This window comes from Euleptes europaea, chromosome 12, assembly GCF_029931775.1.
Source record: "Euleptes europaea isolate rEulEur1 chromosome 12, rEulEur1.hap1, whole genome shotgun sequence".
Classification (NCBI taxonomy): domain Eukaryota; kingdom Metazoa; phylum Chordata; class Lepidosauria; order Squamata; family Sphaerodactylidae; genus Euleptes; species Euleptes europaea.
In genome coordinates, this window is record NC_079323.1 from 3,257,451 (window position 1) to 3,285,141 (window position 27,691).

General features: G+C 49.1%; 2 protein-coding genes across 2 annotated transcripts; both read left to right on the plus strand.

The window, feature by feature from the left end:
- The first annotated feature begins 4,545 nt into the window (after window positions 1–4,545).
- On the plus strand, window positions 4,546–8,428 carry UCP3 (uncoupling protein 3). The gene is made up of 6 exons (XM_056858583.1): window positions 4,546–4,703; window positions 5,109–5,319; window positions 5,823–6,020; window positions 6,171–6,272; window positions 6,992–7,172; window positions 8,285–8,428. The coding sequence occupies exons 1-6, from the start codon at window positions 4,578–4,580 to the stop codon at window positions 8,397–8,399; spliced, it is 933 nt and encodes a 310-aa protein (XP_056714561.1). The 5' UTR covers window positions 4,546–4,577; the 3' UTR covers window positions 8,400–8,428.
- Window positions 8,429–15,575: 7,147 nt separating this feature from the next.
- On the plus strand, window positions 15,576–26,868 carry LOC130485399 (dicarboxylate carrier SLC25A8). The gene is made up of 7 exons (XM_056858584.1): window positions 15,576–15,697; window positions 19,852–20,090; window positions 21,297–21,504; window positions 23,301–23,495; window positions 24,446–24,547; window positions 24,846–25,026; window positions 26,748–26,868. Exons 2-7 carry the CDS (start codon window positions 19,965–19,967, stop codon window positions 26,860–26,862), a joined length of 927 nt encoding a protein of 308 aa, XP_056714562.1. The 5' UTR covers window positions 15,576–15,697; window positions 19,852–19,964; the 3' UTR covers window positions 26,863–26,868.
- The last annotated feature ends 823 nt before the right edge of the window (window positions 26,869–27,691 follow it).

The window sequence follows — 27,691 nt, forward strand, 5'->3', positions numbered from 1 at the left end:
GCCGGTTTGATTCTTCTTTAAGTGGTAGAGAAAGTCGGCATATAAAAACCAACTCTTCATCTTCTTCTCCTTCGCCCTGTAAGTATTCTGCTAGTGTACATTTTATTCTGCTTGTCTACGACCGTAATAAACTACTGATCGATTGATTGGCACATGCGAGAAAAGCACGTGGCAGGGGTGAGCCAGGAGAACAGCGAAGGACAGATGGGCGCAGTCTCTCCTGGTGTCTGTCTACTCAGCCCACTTCCATGAAGCGGCTTTCTGTAAATAGCCGGAGCAGGTGCAGCGAGATAAGCCCCCCTAGGTCCCCAGTCCCTTCAATGCAACGAAGTCTATTTTTGATAGACCGACTGGTGGGATCTAGACCAGACCAGCATCTCCGAGGCTTATGAGGAAAGGCAGCGTATAAGGAGAACGGATCCTTAGTCAGCAGGTTATATGGAGCTGACCTGGCCTTTGCTTGGATGTAAAAAGTCACCTAAGTCAAGGGAGGACATTGACTCCCCCCCCCCGCCCAACGGGACAGGGAACACGACCTCTCTTCCCCTGGGGCTGCCTGTGGAACGCAGGCAGGATGGTGCTGCTGCAGCCGTCTTGCTTGAGGGCTTCCTAGAGGCACCTGGCTGGCCGCTGTGGGAACAGACTGCTGGACTTGATGGGCCCTGGCCTGATCCAGCAGGGCCTTTCTTATGTTCTTACAGAACTTTCCTCAGAGTATATGCAAACAGCATTTGTAAACATTAGGGTTGCCAACCTCCAGGTAGTAGCTGAAGATCTCCTGCCATTACAACTGAGATAAGCCGATAGAGGTCAGTTCACCTGGAGAAAATGGACGCTTTGGCAATTGGACTCTATGGCATTGAAGTCTCTCCCCTCCCCAAAAACCTCCCGCCGGTGGCAAAGAGGGACCTGGCAACCCTAGTAAACATTTATCCCTTGTTATCTTTTTATGTATCGGTAGTTTTATTGATTTGTAACACACCAGATGTGATACTAAACCTAAAAATAAAAACAGTTAATGCTTCTTATCCTTGATACATTTTCCAGCCCACCTCCCCCTTGTTCTGTTCTCTTTTCACTCTGATATGTTAGAGCACCCATTTCTTGGGACCAGGACCGTTTTTGGTTTCCGCAACCTGTAATGTGCTTCGTCACGAAAGCTCCTACCCTGCCAGAAATGTTGTTAGTCTTTAAGGTGTCACTGGACCCTCGCTCTTTTCTAATGGTATAATGGGGAGACCTTGAGCAAACTCTCAGCCTCAGCTGCCCTGTCTGTAAAACGGAAGTTAATAGAGGCCTACCTTACAAGCTTGTCGTAAGGCCAAACTCAGTGAGATCATAAATCACTTTTGCAAATGAAAAACTGCGTAATGGGATTCTCCCCTCTTTGCAGAAAGATTTGAACGTTGCGTCCCGATCTCTGGCACATATGTGGTAAACGCACCACCCCCAACAGTAACACACAGTGGGAAAAGTAGGTAATAGCTCTGAGAATGTTATCACATTTAAAAAGGCCAGTTCTATTTTAAACCTGCTTTTGGGGTGGTGGGGAGAAGGGAAGGTCAGGTTTGTGCTCTTACACTTCCTGACCCTGAGAAGTGATCTGTTTACAACGGTCTGTGTCCAGCTCTAAGTCCACCCCCCAGGCAGGTCTCTATAAATAAAGAGCCGGACAAGAGCATGGATAAAGTAAATTGGACTACTAAGGGATACCTGAAATGGATGGAGGAGCTGCTTCACCCCCAACCTGATAATTTCTATATTTCCAACATTTCTGGACCCACCTTTCAAGAGGAATATCCTCAAAGCCGGTCAGAAGGGATTTGAGAAGACGGCTTCCGGAGCCAAGATCTCCTGGGTAAGGGATGCATTTTTGTCTGTCTGTCTGTCTACTACATTTTTATCTCGTCCTTCCTAAGGAGCTGAAGGTAGTATATGTAGCCCCCCCCCCCCGATTGTATCCTCACAACATCCCTGTGAAGTGGGATAAGTCGGACCAGAAACAACGGTTTGAAATTAAATCAAAAGAGTTCCCATCTAGGCATTAGGAAGAATTTTCTGACAGTTGGAGCGGTTCCTCAGTGGAACAGGCTTCCTCGGGAGGTGGTGATCTCTCCTTCCCTGGAGATTTTGAAGCAGAGGCTAGATGGCCATCTGTCAGCAATGCTGACTCTATGACCTTAGGCAGATGATGAGAGGGAGGGCACCTTGGCCATCTTCTGGGCATGGAGTAGGGGGTCACTGGGGTGTGTGGGGGGGAGGTAGTTGTGAATTTCCTGCATTGTGCAGGGGGTTGGACTAGATGACCCTGGTGGTCCCTTCCAACTCTATGATTCTATGACTGGGGGAAGACAGCTACCAAGGGCAAGTGTCTCTGTTGTCAACTCCAGGTTGGGAAATTGCGGGTGATTTGGGAGTGGAGGCTTTGGAGGGCAGAATTTGGGGAGGGGAGGGACTTCAGCAGGATATAATGCCCTAAAGCACACCCTCTGAAGCGGCCATTTTCTCCAGGAGAACTGATCTCTGTAACCTGCAGCTCCATTGTAATTTCAAGAGATCTCCAGGCCCCGCCTGTAGGTTGGTAGCCCTATTTCTAATGCTATCCAATCTCAAGATGAGAATTGTCCTCTGCTCCCAGTAGTATTTATTCTGACTTGTGATAAGCATGGATTAGATAGTTAGCTAATTCACAAAAATCAAAATCTAAATATTTGGGAATCATCAAAATCCTATCCAACCCGGAAGTCTATCCCATTTATTGTGGCATGAAGCAAAGGATTATCTGGACCGATATGAGAAATGCCACACCCTGGGACATTTCACGCACCCAATAAAAAGGGCTCTAGCTTACAAAAGCTCATAAACGTGTTGTTCATGTTTCGGGTTCAACAGGACTCTTCAGGGCTTCTAGGGTTGCCAACTGCCTGGAGAAAAACTTGTTCTATCCCTTTAACAGAGGCTTAATGGGATGTCATTTGCCAGATGATGTTATTTGCCTGCATGCAAAAGCTTAAAAGGCCTATTTATTTATTTATTTACTTACTTACTTACTTACTCTATTTATAACCCTCCCTCCCTGGCCAAGACCAGGCTCAGGGCGGGGAATATCACACATATAATATTAACAGCAAAAGTAATAATTCTAAAATCAAACAATAAAACCCAATTAAAAACCATTTCCGCACATTTTAAAACCTTATTAAAGGGACAGGATAATTTTCTCTAGACCTATGGGCTAGCAGGTAGCCGCTCAAAAACAGGTCAGGAAGGTGTGATGCGTCCGAGATTAGAGGTTATCCGGTCACTGTGCAAGGAGCCAGCCAACTTGTTCCTCTTCCTGGAATGTGGCCTGAATTCCTCCTTTGGCACTGATTCAAGGTGCTACTCCTCAGGAATACTAGTTTAGATGATGGACAGGAACCATCCAAATCACGATGCTAGAGATGTCTGTAAAAATGCTTCCTCTGTAGGCACCCCTTTGGTCTTGATTTTTGAATGATCATCTTTCTGTGATCGTGGGGTTGCCAACAGCCTGGAGAAAAAGTTCCCTGCTGCTTTAACAGAGGCTTAAAGGGATGTTATTGACCAGGGGGTGTCTATTACCTCCATGCTCTGAAAAGCTTCACCTACCCATTTCCACACATTAAGACTTTGTTAAAGGGACAGACTAGTCCATTCTTGTCAGATCCCGGAAGCTAAGCAGGATCAGCCCTGGTTACTTGGATTTGAGTCTCCTATCCAAGTACCTTGGTGCCTCCTATCCAAGTACGACCCAGGGCCGATCCTGCTTAGCTTCTGGGATTTGAGGAACTTGGCCTAGTCGGGGCTGTTCAGGCCGATCAGCCCCCGTTTCCCCCATAGTGTCTTAGGTCCCCTCTGCCTAACATGACATTTTGAAAGGCATCATGGTGTGGTGGTGAGAGCACTGGGCTAGGATCTGGGAGCCCCAGGGGCAAACCCCCACTCTGCTCTGGAAGCCTGCTGGGGCACCATGGGACAGTCACGCTGCCGCAGCCTAACCTCCCTCACAGGGCTGTTGTGAGGACAGAATCAAGAACAATGGAATGATATATAGGGTTGCCAGGTCCCCCTTTGCCACCGATGGGAAGTTTTTGGGGCAGAGCCTGAGGAGGGCGGGGTTTGGACTCAATGCCATAGAGTCCAATGGCCAAAGCGGCCATTTTCTCCAGGGGAACTGATCTTTATCAGCTGGAGATCAGTTGTGATAGCAGGAGATCTCCAGCTAGTACCTGGAGGTTGGCAACCCTAATGATACAGGCCGCTTTTGGTCCCTGTTGGGAGGAAAGGCGAAATCTAAGGACAGTAAATAAATAAATAAAATGTCTACCATTTCATGGCTGTAATTCATTAGGGTTAAATCCAGGGAGACCATTTCATGGCTGTAATTCATTAGGGTTAAGTCCAGGGAGATGCAATTCCGTTTATCTTTTTCTTTTTTTCAGGCTTGTTTGTATCTCCCAACTTCCTTCTCCGTCAGCAGCTGCTGCCTGAATGTAGCATTGCCCGAAGCATTTCTTTTTATTTGGAGCCAAAACTCTTCTGTTCCCCAGAGCAGGATGGTCGGTCTGAAGCCCACAGACGTCCCTCCATCTGTAACCATCAAATTTCTCAGTGCCGGCACAGCAGCATGTATAGCCGACCTTTGTACTTTCCCCTTGGACACGGCAAAAGTCAGGCTACAAGTGAGTTTTCAGAAAGAAGCCGTAACCGTTAAACGGGTTTCAATCTAGGCTTGCCAACCTCCAGGTGGTTGGATAAAGATAATGGTATCAAGCTCAAAATGGTATGCAAAAGTGATATATTATTTACAAGTGCAGATGTTATACAGAAATACAAAGAATATGTAGCATAAAGCTACTCAAAGAAAGCAAATAATTTTTCAAAGGTAAGTAATGGCCTCTTCGGAAGCTAAACTCTATGGCTTTATATCCCATTGAAGCCCCTCCCCGCCCCAAACCCCACCTTCCCTAGGCTCCTCCCCCAAAATCTCCAGGTATTTCCCAATCCAGAGCTGGCAACCCTATTTCAACCTGGTACGCACCTGCAGCGTTGACTTACCAATTACCGAGAGCAATTTCTTTCTAAAGATTCAAGGCGAATCAAAAGCTTCCAAGACCACAAAGAACATCAAATACAAGGGCGTCTTTGGCACCATCACCACCATGGTGAGGATGGAAGGGCCCAAGAGCCTCTACAACGGGCTGGTGGCCGGCCTCCAGCGCCAGATGAGCTTCGCGTCCATCCGCATCGGCCTCTACGACTCAGTGAAGCAGTTCTACGCTCCCAAGGGATCAGATAGTAAGTCCGCTGCCACCAGGAGATACGCCAGAGCAGATTTGGATGTGGTAGTACACCCACTAGGCTCCAAGGTTACATATACAGTTGTTGTGTGGCTACATATTCAGCCAGGGTGGTGTGGAGGTTGGAACGGTACCGAGGAGACCTGAGTTCAAATCCTCATGACCTTGGGCCAACTGCCCTCTCTCCAACTAGAGGTGAGGCCCAAGAGAGGGGGCTCATCCTCAAAGGGAGCCAGCTAGTGTGGTGTAGTGGTTAAGAGCGGTGGTTTGGACCAGTGGACTGTGATCTGGAGAACTGGGTTTGATTCCCCACTCCTCCACATGAAGCCAGCTGGGTGACCTTGGGCGAGTCACAGCTCTCCTAGAGGTCTCTCAGCCCCACCTACCTCACAGGGTGTCTGTTGTGGGGAGGGAAAGGGAAGGTGATTGTAAGCCCATTTGATTCTTCCTTAAGTGGTAGAGAAAGTCGGCATATAAAAACCAACTCTTCTTCTTCTTCAGATGCTAGCATCTTCACTCGACTGCTTGCCGGTTGTACCACTGGCGCCATGGCTGTAACGTGCGCCCAGCCCACTGACGTGGTCAAGGTGCGCTTCCAAGCACACATCAGGGTGGTCGGTGGACCCAAGAAGTACAACGGGACGGTGGATGCCTACCGGACGATCGCGAGGGAGGAAGGGGTCAAAGGCCTGTGGAGAGGTACGTGGGCGGCATCCGTCCCCTTAAGGTGGGACCCGTTTCACACGCCGGCTCCCTTTCTGCAGCACTTTGCCCGTCTCTGGAATCCAGCCAGGGGATCGGGAATCTCTGCTCCCATGTTCAACCTTTGCTTCTTTCGCCTCTTCACAGGGACTTTGCCCAACATCACTCGCAACGCCATCGTGAACTGCGGGGAGCTGGTTACCTACGACCTCATCAAGGAAACAGTGCTGAAATACCACCTCATGACCGGTGAGGAGACCGCCCGCTGGACCCCATACGTTGGGAAGGAGTAGGGTTACCAACTCCCAGGTGGGGCCTGGAGCTCTCCCATAATTGTCACTGATCTCCGGACCACAGAGATCTGTTTCCCGGGAGGAAATGTCAGTGTCTGGGTGTGAACTCTATAGCAGAGCATTAGGGCTGCCCGCTTCGGGTTAGGAAATACCTGGAGATTTTAGGGATGGAGCCTGGGAAGGACGGGGTTTGGGGAAAGAGGGACTTCAATGGGGTATAATGCCATAGAGTCCACCTTCCAAAGCAGCCACTTTCCCCAGAAAGGCTACACAGAGAAAAAAATAATAATATAAGCAGGGTTAGGGGGTCATGAAATGCAATAAAGACCAGGATGTAAAACTCCAATATTTATTTTATTTACTTAATTTATCCCTGCCTTTCTACCCAGTGTGGGCCCAAGGTGGCTTAAAGAATTCTCCTCTCCTCCATTTTACCTTCACGACAACCCTGTGAGGTAGGCTAGGCTGAGAGCATGCGACTGCCCCAAAGCAATCCAGCAAACCTCCATGGCACAAGCGGGGATTCAAACCTGGGTCTCCCAGATTCGAGTCCAACACTTTAACCACTGCCCCATGCTGGCTCTCAGAAATGGCCCTTGGAGGGAGCTTTTTGAAGCACCGTATTTTGGCTCGCTCGAACCCTGAACATGCGGTGTCCTTCTCTGCCACCTGCAGATAATTTCCCATGCCATTTTGTTGCCGCCTTCGGAGCCGGGTTCTGCGCGACGGTGGTGGCGTCGCCAGTGGATGTTGTCAAGACAAGATACATGAACGCCATCCCCGGGCAGTATAAAAACGCCCTCAATTGTATGCTGACCATGGTGGTGAAGGAGGGCCCCACCGCGTTTTACAAAGGGTAAGCAATATTTCTCACGCAAAATGGTCTGCCACGAAGTGAAGATCCACGAGGCGTGGTGGCAGCTGCTGTCAAAGCAATGTTTTCAAAAATCTGCAATCAAACCCCCAATGGCAAATAAGAGGAGCCAGCGTGGTGTAGTGGTTAAGAGCGGTGGTTTGGAGCGGCGGACTCTGATCTGGAGAATCGGGTTGGATTCCCCACTCCTCCACATGAGCGGCGGAGGCTGATCTGGTGAACTGGATTGGTTTCTCCACTCCTACACATGAAGCCAGCTGGGTGACCTTGGGCTAGTCACACTCTCTCAGCCTCACCTGCCTCAAAGGGTGTCTGTTGCAGGGAGGGGAAGGGAAGGTGATTGTAAGCCAGTTTGATTCTTCCTGAAGTGGTAGAGAAAGTCGGCATATAAAAACCAACTCTTCTTCTATTTCTATTTCTCCAGGGGAACTGATCTCTGTAGTCTGGAGATCAGTTGTAATTTGGGGAGATCTCCAGGCCGTACCTGGAGGTTGGCACCCTATCCTTGAAGAAAGGGCAGGATAAATATGTACTAGATCAGTGGTTCCCAACCTTTTTTTGACCACTAGGACTTTTTTGTTCGGTGCAGGGACCCCAAGGTTCAAAATAAAAATTCTGAGAATTTGAAAATAAACTTTAATCATAACTGTTAGTTAAACATTAAACTTAGAATAATATTTGAATATATATTTTTATAATAGAAAACTTTTAATTGAAAATATTAATTTATTATGGGTTTATAACTTTGTTTCGCGGACCGTAATTTAGTTCTCGCGGACCCCTGGGGGTCCATGGACCCCTGGTTGGGAACCAGTGTACTAGATGGATTGATTGTAGAATTTTTTGTTGTTGTAAGGACAGGCTTTAGTGTGGGAATGAGCCTACAGAACATTCAATGACAATAACAAATTGTGTATCGCAGGCAAACCTGCACAAAACGACCCCATTATAGCAAAATAATTGAATGTCCATTGTAAAAACTGGCCGTAAAAAAAATCTGGATTGTTGTGATACGGTGAATATTGAGGGTGGAGGGAACGGAGCCTTCTGGGCCTCTGGGGAAACCTTCACCGATTCCCTGCCTTCTTTTCCAGCTTCATGCCCTCATTCCTTCGCCTGGGCTCCTGGAACGTGGTGATGTTTGTGTCCTTCGAGCAGCTGAAAAGGTTGATGGTTCTGGCGCAGGTGGCCTGGGAGTCCCCGTTTTGAAGCCACAAGCAGCCATCTCTGGGCTGAGAAAGGGGGAGTGGATCCTGCCAAGTACTCCCCGAGAGTAACGCTGCCAGGAAAACGCGAGAAGCGGCCTCGGTCGGGAACTGTCCGCCAGCGTGGGCTTTCGTGAGATGTTCTTGTCAAAAGTGGCAAGATGCAAATATCAATTATATTAATTGCTTCAGTACGGACCACTGTGCCGCCCAACAAAGCAAAATACTAAGCCAACAAATGAAAACTTTAAAAAGTAAACATGAGCCATGGCGTCTGATGCAGTCTTCCTATGAAAGTTTCTCCTGATTTGGACACGATATGGCAAACTGGTACGTATCAGTAAATATGTTCAAAGGGGACTACATCCCCAGGGCTGTATTTTCCTCACGAGATATGGTGGTTTCATTAATAGATTTTGTCATGTGTTGATGTCACAACACATCTGGAGACACAAATTTTTTTTGCACCAGATACTTGTGTGAGCAAATTACCATGAAAGACCTATGATTGGTGTTTAGGGTTGCCAGGTCCCTCCTTGCCACTGGCAGGAGGTTTTTGGGGTGGAGCCTGAAGAGGGCAGGGTTTGGGGAGGGGAGGACTTCAATGCCATAGAGTCCAATGGCCAAAGCAGCCATTTTCTCCAGGGGAACGGCTCTCTTATCAGCTGGAGCTCAGTTGTAATAGGAGATCTCCAGCTATTGCCTGGAAGTTGGCAACCCTATTGGTGTTATTAATTTACATCTAGCCTCACAGGATATAAGGTTTACAAATTTCAGTTAAATTACTCTTTAAAGTGCATTTCCGGATGTGTTTCTGATTAATTGTGTTTTGTATTATTTGACCACTGAGGAAGGCTCAAAAGGCCAAAAGGCGTATGGTCTATTGGTCATTTATATTTTGTTATATCATCAGCGGTGCTGATTATTTTTATAATGGTTTATACTTGCGATTGTATATGTAGCCTGCAGTCCAGTCCTATTGTTTTTATACATTTTATTGTGTATACCTAATAAATATATACATATAATATTTTTAAAGAATTTTTAGTTGTCAGCTCAACCCTTAAGGTTCCCTGTGGTTTCATTCAGCCCCCCTATGAAATCGAGGTTTCCTAATAATTATATTAATGGTAGGGTTGCCACCTCTGGGTTGGGAAATACCTGGAGATTTTGGGGGTGGAGCCTGAGAAGGGCGGGGTTTGAGGAGGGGAGGGACCTCAGCAGGATATGATACCACAGAGTCCCCCTTCCAAAGTGGCCATTTTCTCCAGGGGAACTGATCATAGTCATCTGGAGATCAAGTGTAATAGCGGGAGATCTCCAGGCACCACCTGAGGTTGGCAACCCTAAGTAATGTGTGTGTTAAGTGCCAAGCACCTAAAGAGCCAAGGTACTCGTAAAAAGGAGTCCGAGAGGAATCTAAAGATGTAGGGCAGATTCATGCATTGGGATTAATTAGATTCGAGTCCAGTAGCTCCTAAACACAAACAAGATTTCCAGGGTATGAACTTTTGAGAGCTCACTTTGACTCTCGAAAGCTCATACCCTGAAAATCTTGTTTGTATTTAAGGTGCTCCTGGACTCGATTCTTGCTCTTCTACCGCAGGACCAACACGGGTACCCTCTGAAACTGAGATTAGTTAGAGATCACTAGAAAGAGATATCTGTAGCATCATGAATCTAGTGCAAATATTTTCTGGGTGTGTTGCAATTGGTGGAGATGAGCGGAGCAAGGGAATCTGCTGTTACTTGGCTATGTAGGTCCTTTGGCATTTAGGCGGCTCCTACTTGGGTGGGGGGGCAGGTATACCTGTTTGCTGGGCCCCTCCTTCCTAGGCCTAACTTGGATTCCTTTCTCCTTTTCCTAGAGCTGCCTTCCACAGAACTCCATGCCTGTCCTGAGACCCCACTAGCAAATGAAAGGGTGCTGTTGAAGATTGCCATAAAGAGGAAACAAGCCCTGCTGTTCTCGTTGGGAGGAGAGGCGATCTCAGCAAATGTTCTAGCACGTTCCCGTTTTTGTAGGGTTTTTTTTTTAATAAAGTTTTTCTATTTTGCAGAATGTCTCTTTGAGGTCTGTGTCAAGTTCACTTAATTCAGCAGCGGTCCCAACATTTGACTCATTTCCTCCCTGTGGAATCCAGGGTTAAAGCAAAAGAAAGCATGAAAATGTGATGAACGTCCTGGGGGGTGGGTGGCTGCAGGTTGGGTTAGGGTTGCCAGCTCTGGGATGGGAAATACCTGAAATTTTGGGGGGTGGGGCCTGAGGAGGGCGGGGTTTGGGGTCAGGAGGGACTTCAACGGGGTATAATGCCATAGAGTCCGATTGCCAAAGCAGCCGTTTTCTCCAGGGAAACTGATCTCTGTCACCTGGAGATCTGTTCTAATAGTGGGAGATCTCCAGCCACTACCTGGAGGCTGGCAACCCTACTGCTACATGTGTATTTAACTGTGCTCACCTGCCTTTCCTTCTAAAAAGGGGCAGGATCCAAACAGCTGTTCAGCATTTCAGCTCACAGGAGTCTTTGGTCTATTATGCATGGCTTTTTTACTCGCCGTCACCCCTCCAATGACTTTGTGTTGATTACGCAGGCCGTTTCCGACCGTCAGAGATCGCCTTGCTTTACCCCTGCCTTTCCCCGCGTTTTAAAATTGGAGATAACACAGGTCCCTGAAAACGTGGACAAAACACGGGAAAATGCAGAGGGAGAGCGAGGCGACCTCTGATGGGCGGAAACGGCGTACATAATCCAAACAAAGACCCAAAGTCGTTGAGGGGTGACGGCTGAGTGAAACAGCCATGCATAAAAGACCTTTCTTAGCCTCCAGCCAACCCTGTTTATCAGGAATGAGGTTTGCCAACTGTCTGGAGAGAGAAAAAAAGTCTTGTCCCTTTAAGGGAGGCTTAAGTTAAGTTAGTTAGTTACCAGGTGATGTGATTTACCTGCACGCCATGAAAAGCCTCACCTGTCCATTCCCACACATTAAGACTTTAATGTGCTGCAGGTGAAGCTTTTCATCTCTGGAGTTAAGCAACATCACCTGGCAAATAATGTTCCCATTAAGCCTCTATTATAGGGACTCTTCCCTACATGTTGTTGATAATCTTAATGGGGGCGGGGGAACTTGAGTCAGCTACTGGCCTTGGTCGAAAAAGGGGGTTGTAGGAAACTGTTTTTCACCCTTGTTGTAAAAGAGTTGTAGGTGCGTTTGGAGTGGGGTCTAGCTGAAGGAGTCTGCTGTATGCACGGTGGTAAGTAGACCTAGAGTAGTCAGGCATACAGTGTATAGCACATTTAGGAAACTGGCGGTTTCTCAGCATGTACAAAAGTGCATTGTTCAGCATGTGTGAAAACGCGACCGTCTTCTGAATCTGTCATTGTATGGTTTTTGTATTTGGGTCGTCTGCCCAGAGTCTCTGTGTGAAAGGCAGCCTGTCAATGAAGTTAAGTAAAGGAATTGTTTAGGAGGGTGAAGATGGCACGAAGCTAAAACTTGGAGCCTGGAGGTTACCTCAAAAGCTAATAGACTAGAGTCTTCAGCTTTCATGGTGGTAGGCGTCCCTTTTGGGGAAGGGCCGTGGCTCAGTGGTAGAGCCTCTTCTTGGCATGCAGAAGGTCCCAGATTCAATCCCCAGCATCTCCTGCTAAAGGGACTAGGCAGAGTAGGTGATGTGAAAGACCCTTTTCTGCCTGAGACCTTGAAGAGCCACTGCCAGTATGAGCAGACAATACTGACTTTGATAGACCAAGGGTCTGGTTCAGTATAAGACAGCTTCTTGTGTTCATGTGAATGTTTAGGGGAGGGGCTGTGGCTCAGTGGCGGAGAATCTGCTTGGTATACAGAAGGTGCTAGGTTCAAATCCCCGACATCTTCTGTTAAAGGGACAAGGCAAGTAGGTGATGCGAAAGACCTCTGCCTGAGACCCTGGAGAGCCATGGGAAGGGGCCCTGGCTCAGTGGTAGAGCCTCTGCTTGGCCTGCAGAAGGCCCCAGGATCAATCCCCGGCATCTCTAGTTAAAGGGACTAGGTAGGCAAAGTAGGTGACATGAAAGCCCTCTCTGCCTGAGACCCTGGAGAGCTGCTGCCGGTCTGAGTAGACAATGCTGACTTTGATGGACCCAGGGTTCAATAGAAGGATTCAATAGAAGGCAGCTTCATGTGTATGTTGATCATGAACCTCCAGGTGGGGCTTGGAGATCTCTTGAAATTACAACTGATCTCCAGGCGACAGAGATCAGTTCCCCTGGAGGAAATGGCGCCTTTGTAGGGTGGATTCTCCGGCATTACATCCCTGCTGAGGTCCCTTCCTTCCACAAACCGGGCCCTCCCCTGGCTCCACCCCCCCCCCCAAAAATCAAGGAATTTCCAAACCTGGAGATGGCAACCCTACCTGATGGACGGACGCCTGCTCCAGAAGGGGGTGAGGTGGTTGCAAAGGAACCTGGGTAGGGTTGCCAACCTCCCTGTGGGGGCTGGAGTCTTCCCAAGATCGCAGCTGATCTTCCAACCCCAAAGATCAGGTCCCCTGGAGGAAATGATAGCTTGGGAAGGTGGGCTCTAGGGCGAAGCTTCCCAAACTGTGGGTTGCGTCACTTAATGTTACGAAGTTTTTTTAAAAACGAATTTCTTTGAGTTATCATCAGTTAATGTTTGATCTGTATCCCTGTTTTATATATGTAAAACACAATTTGCACATCATGTGTTTAGTGCTAGATACTGATTAATTTATTTTGGTAGAGAGAATCTATCTTTTTAGCTCAGTCTGCCATGGCTGATGCATTTATTTATTCAAAAAACACATATGTCCACTCTCTAGAGAGCTGCTCAAGGCAGCTCACAAAACCAGATAAACTTTTTACATTGTGCAGAGTGCTAGAAGTACATCTGTATACCTTTAAAACGAATTTCTTTGAGTTATTATCCGTTAATGTTTGATCTGTATCCCTGTTTCTTGGGTGAACAGGGGTCGCGAGTGGGAAAGGGTTCAGAAGCCCTGCTCTGGGGCATCCCACCCCCCAGCCGGGCTCCCTCCCCCCCGCTTCGCCGCCCCCAAATCTCCAGGAATTTCCCGACCCGGTGTTGGGAATCTTCGACCGGGGCATGCTTTACTCGGCAGTAAATCCCATTGACTCCAGGTGTGGGGGGAACACCCTCCTCCCCGCCCGTTTTTTTTGCCCCGTCGGGGAGCGCACTCTGCACATGCCCCGCGGCGCCGCGCTCCCCACCTCCCTCCTGCGGGGCGGATCCGCCGGCGGGGCGGGCCGAGGCGGCTCTATAAGCTCGGGCCGCCGCCTCCGGTCCCCTTCTCTGCCTGCGCCGGCATCTGGGTCTCCTGCTCGGCACCAGGTGAGTGGGCAGCCTTGGGGGGCTTCTCTTCCTTTCCTGCCCCCCTGCCCGGCGGGGGCTCCCCTCTCCCTCGACGCTCATCCTTCGGGAGGGGCTTCTTTTGCTCTCCTGCTTCGCTGGGGTGGGGGGTTGCGCAGTGGGGGGGATCTCCCTCTACGTCCCCCCGATCGTCCATCGGGGGCTTTTTCCTCTCCTGCCGTCTCTTCTTTTTGGGGGACTTTGTGCTTTTGGGGGGCCTCTCCTCTCTCTCCTCTCCCCCCCCCATTTTCCCTCTCCTTCCCACTGCGCTCTTAGGCTGTGCCTCATTTCCCCCTATGTAAGGATCAGCCCCCCCCCCAAAAAAAGCATTAACCTGGTGCCTTTTTTGCCCCGCCCGTCTTCTCTCCCTCTCCTCTCCCTCCCACTGCGCTCTTAGGCTGTGCCTCATTTCCCCCTATGTAAGGATCAGCCCCCCCCCCAAAAAAAAACTGTTGAAAAGACCTTGTTTGTTTGTTGCAGTTGTGTTATTGCCCAGAATGGGGATTATTTAAATCTCTTAATGGTTAGAATTGAGTCACAGGAAGCAGGGAGAGTGCCTGGCATTGGGCCATGTTTCACTGTGGACCTGTTTCTGATGGAGGGGGTAGGCGGCAGAGGTCTTGCCCGCTGCCCCCAGGAAACAGAAGTGCTAACTCACCTTCCCCTTTAGTTTCCAGAAGCCTCAGGCGACCCCAAGTTCCAAGCTCCCTTCGTCAGATACAAGTAGGAATGGGAATCCCTAAGGCATTATATCCTGGAGGTGGGAGGGGCGTTGCAAAGAAAGGAGTCAGGAAGCCAAGGTGCAGTGCAAAATCTAATTGGGTGGATTAGAGCAGGGAGGAAATGCTCAGGGGCAGAAAAACGTCTGTAATGTATTTAAAATGCATCTTTTAAAAGGTTTGTTTCACACCTCTTATGAAGCATTTAGTTGCAGATTCAAGTCAGTAGCCAAGTTGGTCTGCAATAGAAGAGCAAGGTAGACAGTAGCACCTCAAAGACCCGCAAGATTTCCAGGGTATGAGCTTTCAAGAGTCAAATCTCCCTTCGTCAGATTTCTTTGACGCTTGAAAGCTTATACCCTGGAAATCTTGCTGGTCGTTAAGGTCCTACTGGATTCGAAAATTAATTGTGGATTGCTTTGGGGCTAGATTGCTGGAGCTCTATCTATTCCATTTTGCCCCCGCCCTCTGGCATAATTGGTTCTCCCCTCTGTTTTATTCTCACAACAGCCCTATGAAGTAGCTTAGTCCGAGAGTGACCGGTCTGAAGTCATCCAGGGGCTCTGTGGCCGAGTGAGGATTTGAACCCAGATCTCCTCAGTACTAGCCTGGCACCTTAACTGCTGCAACATCTTTGGAGGAGGTACACTTGTTTGTGATCTAATTTACTGTCAGTGGCTCCAAAGGCCAGCATAACATGTTCAAGAGCATTCAACTTGTGCAGAGCATTATCCGCCCACAAAGGGCTCTCCCTTGGCTTGTCCTCCAAATGTGATCAAGTTGTGAAGTTCGCTTCAATGATCCTTATCTGGGGGCTGATGGAGAGAGTGTTTCCTGGTGTACTTTGCTTGCTTTGGCTTATCTGGAAGACGTTCCCCTTTCCTTCTGGTCTGAGCTGGTTTTCTCAAGGGGTGGGGGAGCCAAATGCATTGAGCTGTGGAGGTTTTTCATGCAAATCTCTCCGCTGGCTGACCTTTCGGGAGCCTGACTCTGCACTACGTTGTAATCCTGGAAATAAAAAATGACATTGACAACTCTCTTTTCCCCTTTTGTCTCTGCAGGATAAGTATTATGATTATTAGGTGTCGTCTTTTAACCGCTCTTTCTATGGCAAGTAAAGGGAGTCGGGCCGCGGTGGCGTTGAACAAATTTGACGAACGGGATACCTTTAGAGAATCCTGATCACGCTGCTGGCATCCTGACATACTTGAATAAGGTAATGATGGTTTTCAAGGGTGAATGGCGGCTTTGTGGGGTACAGCTGGCATGATGGAATTCTCTGCCAGTGTGGAAGAAAATGCAGAATGGGGGGCAAAATTAAGTTGCTGAATCTCAGGCTCACTTAAAAAACACACACACACCAAGCAAGTTTCTAGTCCTGAAGATATACTTGAAAGTATGTGAGTAAAATCTCAGAAACTGAAAAAGTTGCTTAATGAAATTTCTGGGCCTTAAAGGGTGGACTTTAGTGTCTCCTACTGCTCTTTGCTTATTCCTGTGATGTGCCAAATTCCAGACGATGCAGAATAGCAGATTAAAATCTTTTCTCACTCATGATTTGCCCAAAACCATCGCCTAAGCTTTACCTGTATGGGCAATTCTAGCTATAGATTGCAGAACTGCAGAATCTGGTATTGGTTGCAGAATTCTGGAGGCTGAATAAGTTACTAGTCCTTAAGAAGGTGCTAGTTAAATTCAATGGTGTCCACACATGATGTGATTTTAGGAGTACGTGGTGGCTAAGTAGGATTTTCAGTGCTTTGGGGATGGGATTTTGTTACCCTGCGTAAGGGTAATGTGTCTAAAGTGGTTTAAAAGCTACACCGTGTTGGATGAGTTGTTAATGGTGCTGGCATCAGTTGCTGGCCTGTAGACCACCATGTTATGCTGGATGTCTGGGCTCAGAAGTGCCTTCTAGATGCAGAAAGATTCCCAGAGGTATATGGGTTAAATATATAGAGGGAGGGGGAGAGGCTTGGGCAAATATGAACTCCCCCCCCATTAGCACACACAGTACTCCCCTTGATTTTTTAAAAAAACTAGCCTGTCTGCACCCTGCGATAGGGCAGAATGTAGACAGTCGCGGGGGGGTGAGTGAATTTGGTGGAGTGGGGCGGATACATGAACTTTTAGCTGATGAGGCCACTCTATGGCTTTAAGGTATGTATTAGCTGGGGGGTGGATTGCTATCATTAGCAGGAGTCTTGTTATAGTGAGGATCAATAGGTTGGAAGCCCTCCACATGGGCGGTCTCCTTAATGCAAAGTTAACTGTTACCGAATGTCGTTTTACCTACCAATCTTCTCTGAAAAGCTGCAACGCTTGCGTGGGAAATGTGTGACTGGATTCCTGTTACTGCTGACTCAGTTCCTGCAATGAAATGACAACCCAGAGATTTTCCGCGGTACAGAATCTTTAGTACAAGCTGCAGGCTTGGCTGTTGTTAAAATGTGCTGCTGGAAAGCAGAATTCTGGGGTGGCTCTCTTGACCTATGTGTAGGTTATGCCTGGGTATCTGGAGACCCACTCCCCTCATGACAGAACTAAAGATGGGGAGGGGCCGTGGCTCAGTGGCAGAGCATCTGCTTGGCATGCAGAAGGACCCAGGTTCAATCCCCGGCATTTCTAGTTAAAGGCACTAGGCAAGTAGGTGATGTGACCCTGGAGAGCCGCTGCCTGTCCAAGTAAACAGGACTGACCTTGATGGACCAAGTTTCTGACTCAGGATAAGGAAGCTTTATGTGTGTTCAAGATACATCAGTCTGTACTTGTCTTCTATGCCACCCCTTCACAGGAGTTCAGAATGGAATTAGCGGCCTCACAACACCCCTATGGGGTAAGCTTGGCTTGCACGTCTGCGGGCCCCAAGGCCGCCCAGAGACACCTAATGGCTGAAGGAAGGGATTTGATACTGTATTTCCCACAAACCTGTTGCATCAGTGGTTGCACCACACTGTATGGAAAACTATGCTTATTCCCATGTGGAGAAATACCTTGCATTTTTACAGACCTGTTTGGGCTTGTGTGGATGCAAATGGGGCAGGAGGTTTGTCTCTTCCCGAGGATATTGTTGTCATCTGAAAGCCGATTCTCCTAGGTGGGGCTGGGGCTTGTTGGAGATGCCCGTGTTGCTGAAATGTAACTGGCAGCAAAAGGGCTGAGAAGATTTTAATTGCAGGGGTGGCTTGCAAAACCCGGGAGCCAGAGCAGGGCAGAGAGTAGTTTGGACTTCCGCAGGTGAAACTTACAGGCAAGGGAATATTTGAGTAGGTAGACAGCCCAGACTAGCCAGATCTCAGAAGCTGAGCAGGGTCGGCCCTATTCGGTATTTGGATGGGCGTCCACCAAGGAAGGGTTGCTATGCAGAGGCAGGCGAGGGCAAACCACCTCTGTATGTCTTTCACCCAGGGTAGCCTGATCTCATCAGATCTCAGAAGCTAAGGGATCTCCTATTCAATTCCTAACCAGAGCTGACCCTGCTTAGCTTCTGAGATCTGATGAGATCGGGCTGTCCTGGTAAGTATTTGGATGGGAGGCCGCCAAGGAAGTCCAGGGTTGCTATGCAGAGGCAGGCAATGGCGAGCCACCTCCTTTCATCTCTTGCCTTGAAAACTCTGTGGGATTGCCATAAGTCAGCTGTGACTTGATGACTAAAAAAGAAGTGTGAACTAAGAGCGAGATAATCGAGGGGTATGTGTGTGTTAAGTGCTATCAAGTCACCTCTGACTCATGGCTATCCTATGAATTAATGTCTTCCAAAACATCCTACCTTGAACGGCTTTGCTCAGGTCTTGCAAACTGAGGGCCGTGGCTTCCTTGATGGAGTAAATCCATCTCCTGTTGCATCTTCCTTTTTTCTTCCTGCCTTCCACTTTTCCTATAATTATTGTCTTTTCTGATGAATCTTGTCGTCTCATAAGGTGACCAAAATAAGACAGCCTCCGTTTAGTCCTTCTAGCTTCTAGGGAGAGTTCAGGCTTGGTTTGATCTAGAACCGGCTTATTTGTCTTTTTGGCGGTGCACGCTATCCATAACACTCTTTTGGCCTCAGAGGCCAAGGGGCAGAGTTGGCAGTCCCATGGCCACATCTTCTGAAGCCTGCCCTCCAGGTAGGACCAGAACCTCTGCAGAATGGGGCCTTCCCAGCGCCAGCCCCAAAAGGCGGTCCAGAAGGATGCCAAGATTGATGGTGTCAAAACCAACCAAGAGTTCCAGGAGAAATTAACAGGGTTGCAATCTCCCTGTCGATCTCCTGGTGTAGGTTGTCCACCGGGGGAACAAGGCCATTTCAGACCCGTGACTAGGCCTGAAACCGGATTAGAACAAATCTAAACGACCCGCTTCGTTTGGCAATCCCTGAAGTAGCCTCCCCCAGCCAACATTCATTCGGCATTGCTCTTACCTGGCAAGGTCCGAAGGTCACCTGCTGACTGCGGTGATGTGATTTTTGTGGTGCTGCTGGCTGTTGCTTGGCAACAGCCAATCAGTTGTAGGCTGTGGCCACCTTGGGACGTAACGTCTGTTGCTAGGGCAACAGGTCTGCGGCCGAAGAGAGCTTTAAAGTGTTGTCGGAGATGTCCCTTTAGCGAGAGGCAACGCGATGCTGCAGTGGGGACCGGGCCCTCGACCAAGCCGTGGAAATTGCAATATGGACTCAATCCCGAATGGTTACCAGTCATAATTTGTATCGCTTAAAATCACCCCTCCTCAGTATAAAATGGGTAGGGTTGCCAACTGCCAGGTAGTAGCAGGAGATCTCCTGCTAATTCAACTGATCTCCAGCCGATAGAGATCCGATCACCTGGAGAAAAATGGCAGCATTGGCCATTGGACTCTATGGCATTTAAGTCCCCCCCCTCCCCAAACCCTGCCCTCCTCAGGCTCTGCCCCCACAATCTCCCGTCAGTGGCGAAGAGGGACCTGGCAACCCTAAAAATGGGGCTGAAACACACTTTGGCTAAAACAGATTTTAAATTTTTGTAACGTTATAGCCCGCCTTTCTCATTGAGACTTGTGCACATTTTTAGTGGTTAGATAGAATCCTGCATTCCAGGACTTCCTGCGCACCCGTCGCGTCTCCAAGTGTGCATCTACAGTAAGCGTATACTGAAGCGTGTGCGGTCAACCAGGTTATCGAGGGCTGAGTCACATGTTGCGAAGTCTGTGTGTCCCCATGTTGACTCTTGTGCAGATGCTGTCGTGCTGGACTTGACGGACCTTGGTCTGATCCAGTATGGCCTTTCTTATGTTATGTCCCTATGGAATTCCCAGCTGTGAACTTAATTCCCAGGTGTGCATGGGCCTGATTTGGGACCACAGTGAGTAAGCCGTGTATGGGGATTGCTCACTACAGAATTGTCTCTTTTCCAGCCAGGGGCAGAGTTCATTCATCTTGACCTTTTCACTGCATCAGCCCCCAGCGGCATTCCTTGCCGCTCTTGTGCCCTTCATCCACTCCACAAAACCTGTGCCGGGTTAATAAAATGGTTGGATTCAAGCCCACGGATGTCCCTCCGACGGCCATGGTGAAGTTTGTCGGGGCCGGGACGGCGGCCTGCATCGCAGATCTGGTCACCTTCCCGCTGGACACGGCGAAAGTCAGGTTGCAGGTGAGCCTGAAGGTGGTTTGATGTGTTAACCTGCTTCTTCCTCATCCTTGTGTGCTTTCCAAAATGGACGCTGAGTGGCCCTTTGCATGTCACAGGAGTCCCTGACCTTGCTGAGACTGTGGGCACCTTTGGGATTCTGACCCGGAGTAGTGGGCGCGCAACCACAAAATGGCTGCCACAGGAGGCGGAACCACACACATGCAGAGGAAGTCCAAGTGCAGGGGGGTAATTTTAAAAAATATACTGGAAAACAGGAATGAGAGGATAAAACAACACTGGGGGTACCTTTTTATCCCTCCTTCCCTCCAAGTTGACATACAAGGTTCATTCTTCACCATTGTATTCTCCTAACAACCATGGAAGGAAGGTGAGGTGTGATTCAGGGTCACCCAGCCAGCTTTGTGGCAGAGTGGGGACTCAAACCTGGGTCTCCTCGATCCTAATCTGACTCTCTAGCCACTATACCACACTGGTTACTCCTATTCAAGAGGGTGGCTGGTTCTCACGAGGGGGTGACTATGCTCTCCTGGAAGCATAAAATGTGATAGCCCATGCTAGCCTGATCTCATCAGATCTCAGAAGCCAAGCAGGGTCAGCCCTGGCAAATATTTGGACGGGAGACCTCCAAGGAGTACCAGGGTCGTGACGTGGAGGCTGGCAATGGCAAACCGCCTCCGAAGGTTTCTTGCCTTGGAAAACTTACAGGGTCATAGAATCATAGAGTTGGAAGGGACCACCGGGGTCATCTAGTCCAACCCCCTGCACAATGCCAGAAATTCACAAATACCTCCCCCCCACACACGCCCCCAGTGACCCCCTACTCCATGCCCAGAAGATGGTCAAGGTGCCCTCCCTCTCATGAACTGCCTCTCATCATCTGCTTAAGGTCATAGAATCAGCATTGCTGACAGATGGCAATCTAGCCTCTGCTTCAAAACCTCGAGGGAAGGAGAGCTTACCACCTCTCGAGGAAGCCTGTTCCACTGAGGAACTGCTCTGACTGTTGGAAAATTAAAATTATGGGTCGCCGTAAGTCAGCTATGATGATGGCAAAACCCCCAACAAAAATCCCCCTCTAGTGGATGGAGCCTGGGTGGCTTTCCAACATGTGCCTTTCTTCAGATGGTTTAACGAACTGGGCCGAGCAGGGCCCCGATCCATTCTAACGCCTCTTCATCTCCCCCCCCCCAATTCTTTCCTGCGCAGATCCAAGGAGAAAGCAAGCTGGCCATCGTGGCCAATTCGGCCCAGTACAAGGGTGTCTTTGGCACCATCGCCACCATGGTGAAGAATGAAGGCCCCAAGAGCCTCTACAACGGGCTGGTGGCCGGCCTCCAGCGTCAGATGAGCTTCGCCTCCGTCCGCATCGGGCTCTACGACTCAGTGAAGCAGTTCTACACCAAGGGCTCGGAGCGTAAGTTGGTCTTCAGCTTGTTGTGCCTGATCCCCTGATGGTGGTGCTCTTCCTCCGGCGGAAGGAGCCGGCTGACTTGCGTTAGCGGAAGGTGGCATAGTGGTTAAGAGTGGCGGACTCTGATCTGGAGAACCAGGTTCAATTCCCCACTCCTCCACATGAGCTAATCTGGTGAACTAGATTTGATTCCCCACTCCTCCACGTGAAGCCAGCTGGGTGACCTTGGCCAAGTCACGGTTCTCTCCCAACTCTCTCAGCCCCACCTATCTCACAAGGTGTCTGTTGTGGGGAGGAGAAGGAGCCCGTTTGAGACTCCTTAAAAGGTAGAGAAAATTGGCATATAAAAACAACGCTTCTTGATAGCACAAAGGCAAGTGCCACCATTGGGGAAATAGATTGGGTATCTGACTAAGGGAGCCCTGAAAGCTCATACCCCAAAAATCTTGTTGGTCTGTAAGACGCTACTGGACAAAAATCTTGCATTTCTGCTGTGGACCAACACGCCTACTCTCTGAAGCGGTCTTCATGTCAGGGGAAGGGATCTGGGGGGGATCAAGACCTGTAATTGGGAAGGCTTTTGATGTTCCATGAATGACTGGAGTACCTTCCCTACGAGGAGTGTCTGGGACTTTTCAGTTTAGAAGAGAGATGACTAAGAGGGGACATGATAGAGGTTCATAAAATTATGCATGGGGTAGAGAGTGGTGACAAAAAAAGAACTTTTCTCCTTCTCCTAAAATACTAGAACTCGAGAGCATCCAGTGAAGCTGGTGGGCAAGAGATTCAGGATGGAGAAAAGGAAATATTTCTATACACATGTAGGACTCTCTGCCAGAGGATCTAGTGATGGCCACAGGCATAGAAGGCTTTAAAAGGGGATTAGACAGATTCATAGAGGCACTGCCAACTGAAGGGGAACCTTTATGTTCAGATGTAGTCAACCTTTGAATCCCAGTGCAGAAATGCAAGATCAGGGGAAGGCCTCAGTCTGTATGCACTGTTGTTGGCCCTCTACTTGGCTATTGTGTGTGAGATAGGATGCTGGAGTAGATGGACCACTGGTTTGATCCAGCAGAGTTCTTCTTGGGTCCTTATTGTGGGAAGGCCTCGGCCTCTCTGCCCAATTGTTGGACCTCCAGAGGAACTGCTTGGCCATAGCCTGAGGCAGGATGCTGGACTAGATGGAATCTCTCTGGTCTGATCCAGCAGGGCTCTTCTGAGGTTCTTATCGGGGGAAGGCCTCGGCCTCTGTGCCTTGCTGTTGGACCTCCAGAGGAACTGGCTGGCCACTGTGTGAAACAGAATGCTGGACTAGATGGACCTTCACTGGTCTGATCCAGCAGGGCTCTTCTGAGGTTCTTCTCAAGGGAAGGCCTCGACCTCTATGCCCTGTGGTTGGACCTCCAGAGAATCATAGAGTTGGAAGGGACAACCAGGGTCATCTGGTCCTTGGCCTCTGTGCCCTGCTGTTGGACCTCCAGAGAATCATAGAGTTGGAAGGGACCACCAGGGTCATCTAGTCCAGAGGAACTGGTTGGCCACCGTGTGAGACAGGATGCTGGACTGGATGGACCCTCACTGGTCTGATCCAGCAGGACTCTTCTGATGATCTTATATCTGGGGACAGCTCACATTTCTGGAGCATTTTGTATGGCAGGGGTAAGGAAAGGGGGTTGAGCAGCCCTGCGTTGCTGTGAGGGGATTGCTTAACTGGGGACCTTCTTTCTGCAGGCAGCGTGTGGGTGTCCTGGTTTGTCTCTGAGCTAAGTGTCTGTTCCTCTTGCCAACGTTTGCAGATGCTGGCATTGGCAGTCGGCTCCTTGCTGGCTGCACCACGGGGGCCATGGCTGTCGCTGTGGCCCAGCCCACGGACGTGGTGAAAGTGAGGTTCCAGGCGCAAGCCCGGACGGAAGGCGGCAAGCGGTACCAGGGGACGTTGGATGCCTACAAGACCATCGCGAAAGAGGAGGGTGTCCGAGGCCTTTGGAAAGGTTGGTAAAAGGAGCTGTCAAGGGTTTGTGGAGTTTGATGCCAATGCTGAGATTCCAGGGACAGATTTTTCAGTGGCAGCAGCCGACAGAGACCTCCAGTTGCTTTCCCTGCTTTGGGACACTTGGTCCTCCATTCCTTGAGGACTAGGGATTTGATTTTTCAGTTGTATGATGCTCAGCTCTCATATGAAGCAGCCGTGAGTTTGTCAAAACATTTCAGAATCTGAGGGGCCGTGGCTCAGTGGTAGACCATCTGTTTGGCATGCAGAAGGCCCCAGGTTCGACCCCCGGCATCTCCAGTCCAAGGATTGGGCAGCAGGTGATGTGACAGACCTTAGCTTGAAAGAGCCACTTCCAATCTGAGTAGACAATACTGACTTTGATGGACCTTGATGGTCTGATTCAATATAAGGCAGCTTCTTGAGTTAAGGTTCAGAATTCAGGTCATGTATGAAGTCTTATTTTTTGTGGAACTCCCTGCCCCAGGATGTGGTGATGGCCACCAACTTGGAAGGTTTTAAGAGGGGAGTGGCCATGTTCATGGATGGTAGGGCTATCCATGGCTACAAGTCAAAATAGATACTAGTCATGATGCATCCCTATTCTCTCCAGGATCAGAGGAACATGCCGAATATATTAGGTGCCGTGGAGCACAGGCAGGATGGTGCTGCTGCACTCGTCTTATTTGTGGGCTTCCTAGAGGCGCCTGGTTGGCCACTGTGAACAGGCTGCTGGAATTAATGGGCCTCAGTCTGATCCAGCAGAGCTTTTTGAATGTTCTTATGTTCAGAACAAGCCAGTGACTGAACTAGGAGCAGGATTTCTTCTCTGATCCGATTTCAGTACAGCTGCCACAACCTCTAGTCACACCAGCTTCCCCCCCCCCAAACCACCACTGCCTAGTTCCACACTCACAATATTCTATGTGTGTTGTTTTTTTCTTTGTTTAGGAACATCCCCTAATATTACTCGCAACGCCCTTGTGAATTGTGCGGAGTTGGTGACCTACGATTTGATCAAGGACTCTCTTCTGAAATACAACCTCATGACTGGTACGGATGCCTGGGAGATCATGGGGTCTGTTGAGTCTACCGGGGGAGAAGAGATCCTCTGTAAGGGCAGCAAATGGCCTGGAGCAGGGGGTATGAGAGTTCTGGGAGCCAGCAGGGTGTAGTGGTTAAGAGCTGTGGTTTGGAGTGGTGATCTAGAGAATCGGGTTTGATTCCCCACTCCTCTACATGAAGCCAGCTGGGTGACTGGGGTTGCCTTACCAGGTGCCAAAGAATACCCCTGTGGGTTGTGAATCTGTTCAGATCTGCCCACCCCTCTCTCTTTCTCTCCCTTCTGCAGATAACCTCCCCTGCCACTTTACCTCGGCATTCGGTGCCGGGTTCTTCACAACCATCATTGCTTCCCCCGTTGATGTAGTGAAGACGAGATACATGAACTCTGCCCCCGGTCAATACGGAAGTGCCGTGAACTGTGCCCTGACCATGCTCCGCAAGGAGGGGCCCTTGGCCTTCTACAAGGGGTGAGTCTCAGCCTTCTGTGGAAAGAGAGGGTCTTTGGTGGGCGGGGGAGGGCTTATTAGGATCTGGGAGTTGATGATGCAAGCCCTCAGCTTCTTTTTGCACTGTGCTGGACCGCAGTTTGCTCAAAGGTAGTTTCAGAGGGTAGCTACGCAAAAGAATAAATGGACGTAAATCTGACATCTGGACAGATTCATGGAGGAGAGGTCTCTCAGTGGCTACAAGCCCTGGTGACTAAAAGGAACCTCCACATTCAGAGGTAGTCAACCTCTGAATCCCAGTGCCAGGAGGTAATATCAGGGGAAGGCCTCAACCTCTGGTTGTACCTGATTGTTGGCCCTCCAGAAAAACTGGTTGGCCACTGTGTGAGACGGTATGCTGGACTAGATGGATCCTCACTGGTCTGATCCAGCAGGGCTCTTATGTTCTTTTCAGGGGAAGGCCTCGGCCTCTGTGCCGTTGTTGGACCTCCAGAGGAACCGTTGACCACTGTGTGAGACAGGACACTGGACTAGATGGTCCCTCACTGGTCTGATCCAGCAGGGCTCTTTTTATGTTCTAACACTGAAAAATCAGTGGGAGAAAATTTTAATCTTCCAGGACATTCCATTGCGGACCTGAGAGTGTCCGTTCTCAAACAGAGAAGCTTCAACTGAGATCGCTGAACTTGAGTTTATTCACAAATTGAAAACAATGGACCCCCTCCCCCCAGGGCTCAATAGGGATGAAGGATTTTTATCTCCCTACGGATGCTAATTTTTTGCCCCCGAGAATTTCCCCTCTGCTCCTAAAGAAGCTGATTACATTTTGGATTGTGCCTCTGCATTGTGACTCCCTTCTTTGCAACACCCCTTCCACCTCCTGATTTGGGATATAAGGGCTCAGGGATCTCATAGAATCATAGAGTTGAGAGGGACCACCAGGGTCATCTAGTCCAACCCCCTGCACAATGCAGGAAATTCCAAACTACCTCCCCCCACACCTCCAGTGACCCCTACTCCATGTATAGAAGATGGCCAAGTAGCCCTCCCTCTCATGATCTGCCTAAGGTCATAGAATCAGCCTTGCTGACAGATGGTCATCTAGCCTTTGCTTAAAAACCTCCAGGGAAGGAGAGCCTGCTACCTCCCGAGGAAGCTTGTTCCACCGAGAAACTGCTCGTACTGTTAGAAAGTTCTTCCTAATGTCTAGACTGAAACTCTTTTGATTTAATTTCAACCTGTTGGGTCTGGTCCGACCTTCTGGGGCAACAGAAAACAACTCTGCACCATCCTCCATATTACAGCCCTACAAGTATTTGAAGATGGTTCTCATATCCCCTCTCAGTCTTCTCCTCTCCAGGCTAAGCATACCCAGCTCCTTCAATCTTTCCACATAGGACTTGGTCTCCAGACACCTCACTGTCTTTGTTGCCCTCCTCTGGACACATGCCAGCTTGTCTACATCCTTCTTAAATTGCGGTGCCCAAAACTGCCGGGCTTGAATCTGACGAAGGGGGCTTTGACTCTCAAAAGCTTTGACCCCCGGAAACCTTGTTGGTCTCTAAGGTGCTCCTGGACTCAAATCTAATGTTTTCCTAGAGTCGCTATCCTAAACGTTGCTTCCCAGGATCCTATTTGGGTTTCTCCTACAGCTGAGTGACCCTTGTGAAGGTTGTCCCTGCGACACAACCTCTCCTGTCTAGTGTGTCTAACGTCTCTTTTCCTTGCCCCTCCCTCTCCAGCTTCACTCCCTCGTTTTTGCGGCTGGGATCCTGGAACGTGGTGATGTTCGTGACCTACGAGCAGCTGAAACGGGCCATGATGGCAGCCCGCGGATCTTGGGAAGCCCCTTTCTGAGCTGGCGGATGGGTGCAGTTTGCAGATCCTTTTGTGCACAACAGAAAAATCCACTGCTGGGTAGTTTTTCCTGCCTCTCTACCTCTCAGTGGAGTCTTCTCTTTCATTGTGACTTTTTTAATTTATTAACTTCTTGTCTTTAGCATTTTGTGGCTTCTCTTGCTTGTTGGTCGGCCTTGCCTGTCCAAGCCAACCTCGAACTTTTCCTCTGTACCTGCCGGGCGACGTAGAGATGGGACCATAGCTTCGAGTACATTCAGCTGCTTTGTTTTATTATTTTTTTTAAAGTAACTGCTGCCTCTTCTTGCTGCACTTTCCCTTCTCCTCAACAAAATGTTCCCATCCAGGAAGCGGATCTTAAGTTCTGAAGAATTTTAGGCTTTGGAGGCGATGTGGCAGCGTTCCCATTCTGTTTGTTAATGGGGGGGCCTGTCATATAAGAACTTTTCCCCTTTCTTTTTAAGGAACTCTTGAAATCTTGACTTAGTATGGTTGACTCCCCCTCCTGACCGGGTTGTGCTTTAAATTTTCCTCCCCCCCAAATCCTGCTGTTGTATACGTTTTGATGACCGACCCAGTTTTGCATATGAGCCAGGGTCGGCCCTGAATTGCAGCTGTGATGATCCTTGGCGTAGGCAACCCTACTAATTCTTTTTCTGCGAACAACAATGAACTCAAATTTCTGTGGGACTCAACAAAATATTAAATCCTGGCCACTTTATGTCCACTTCAGAGGGAACGTTGCGTATCTCTAGGCCTCTTTAAGTGCGTGTTCTGTGAAGCCACTTCTGATGGAGTCGAGTTGTAATGAATCCTGTTTTAAATTGTA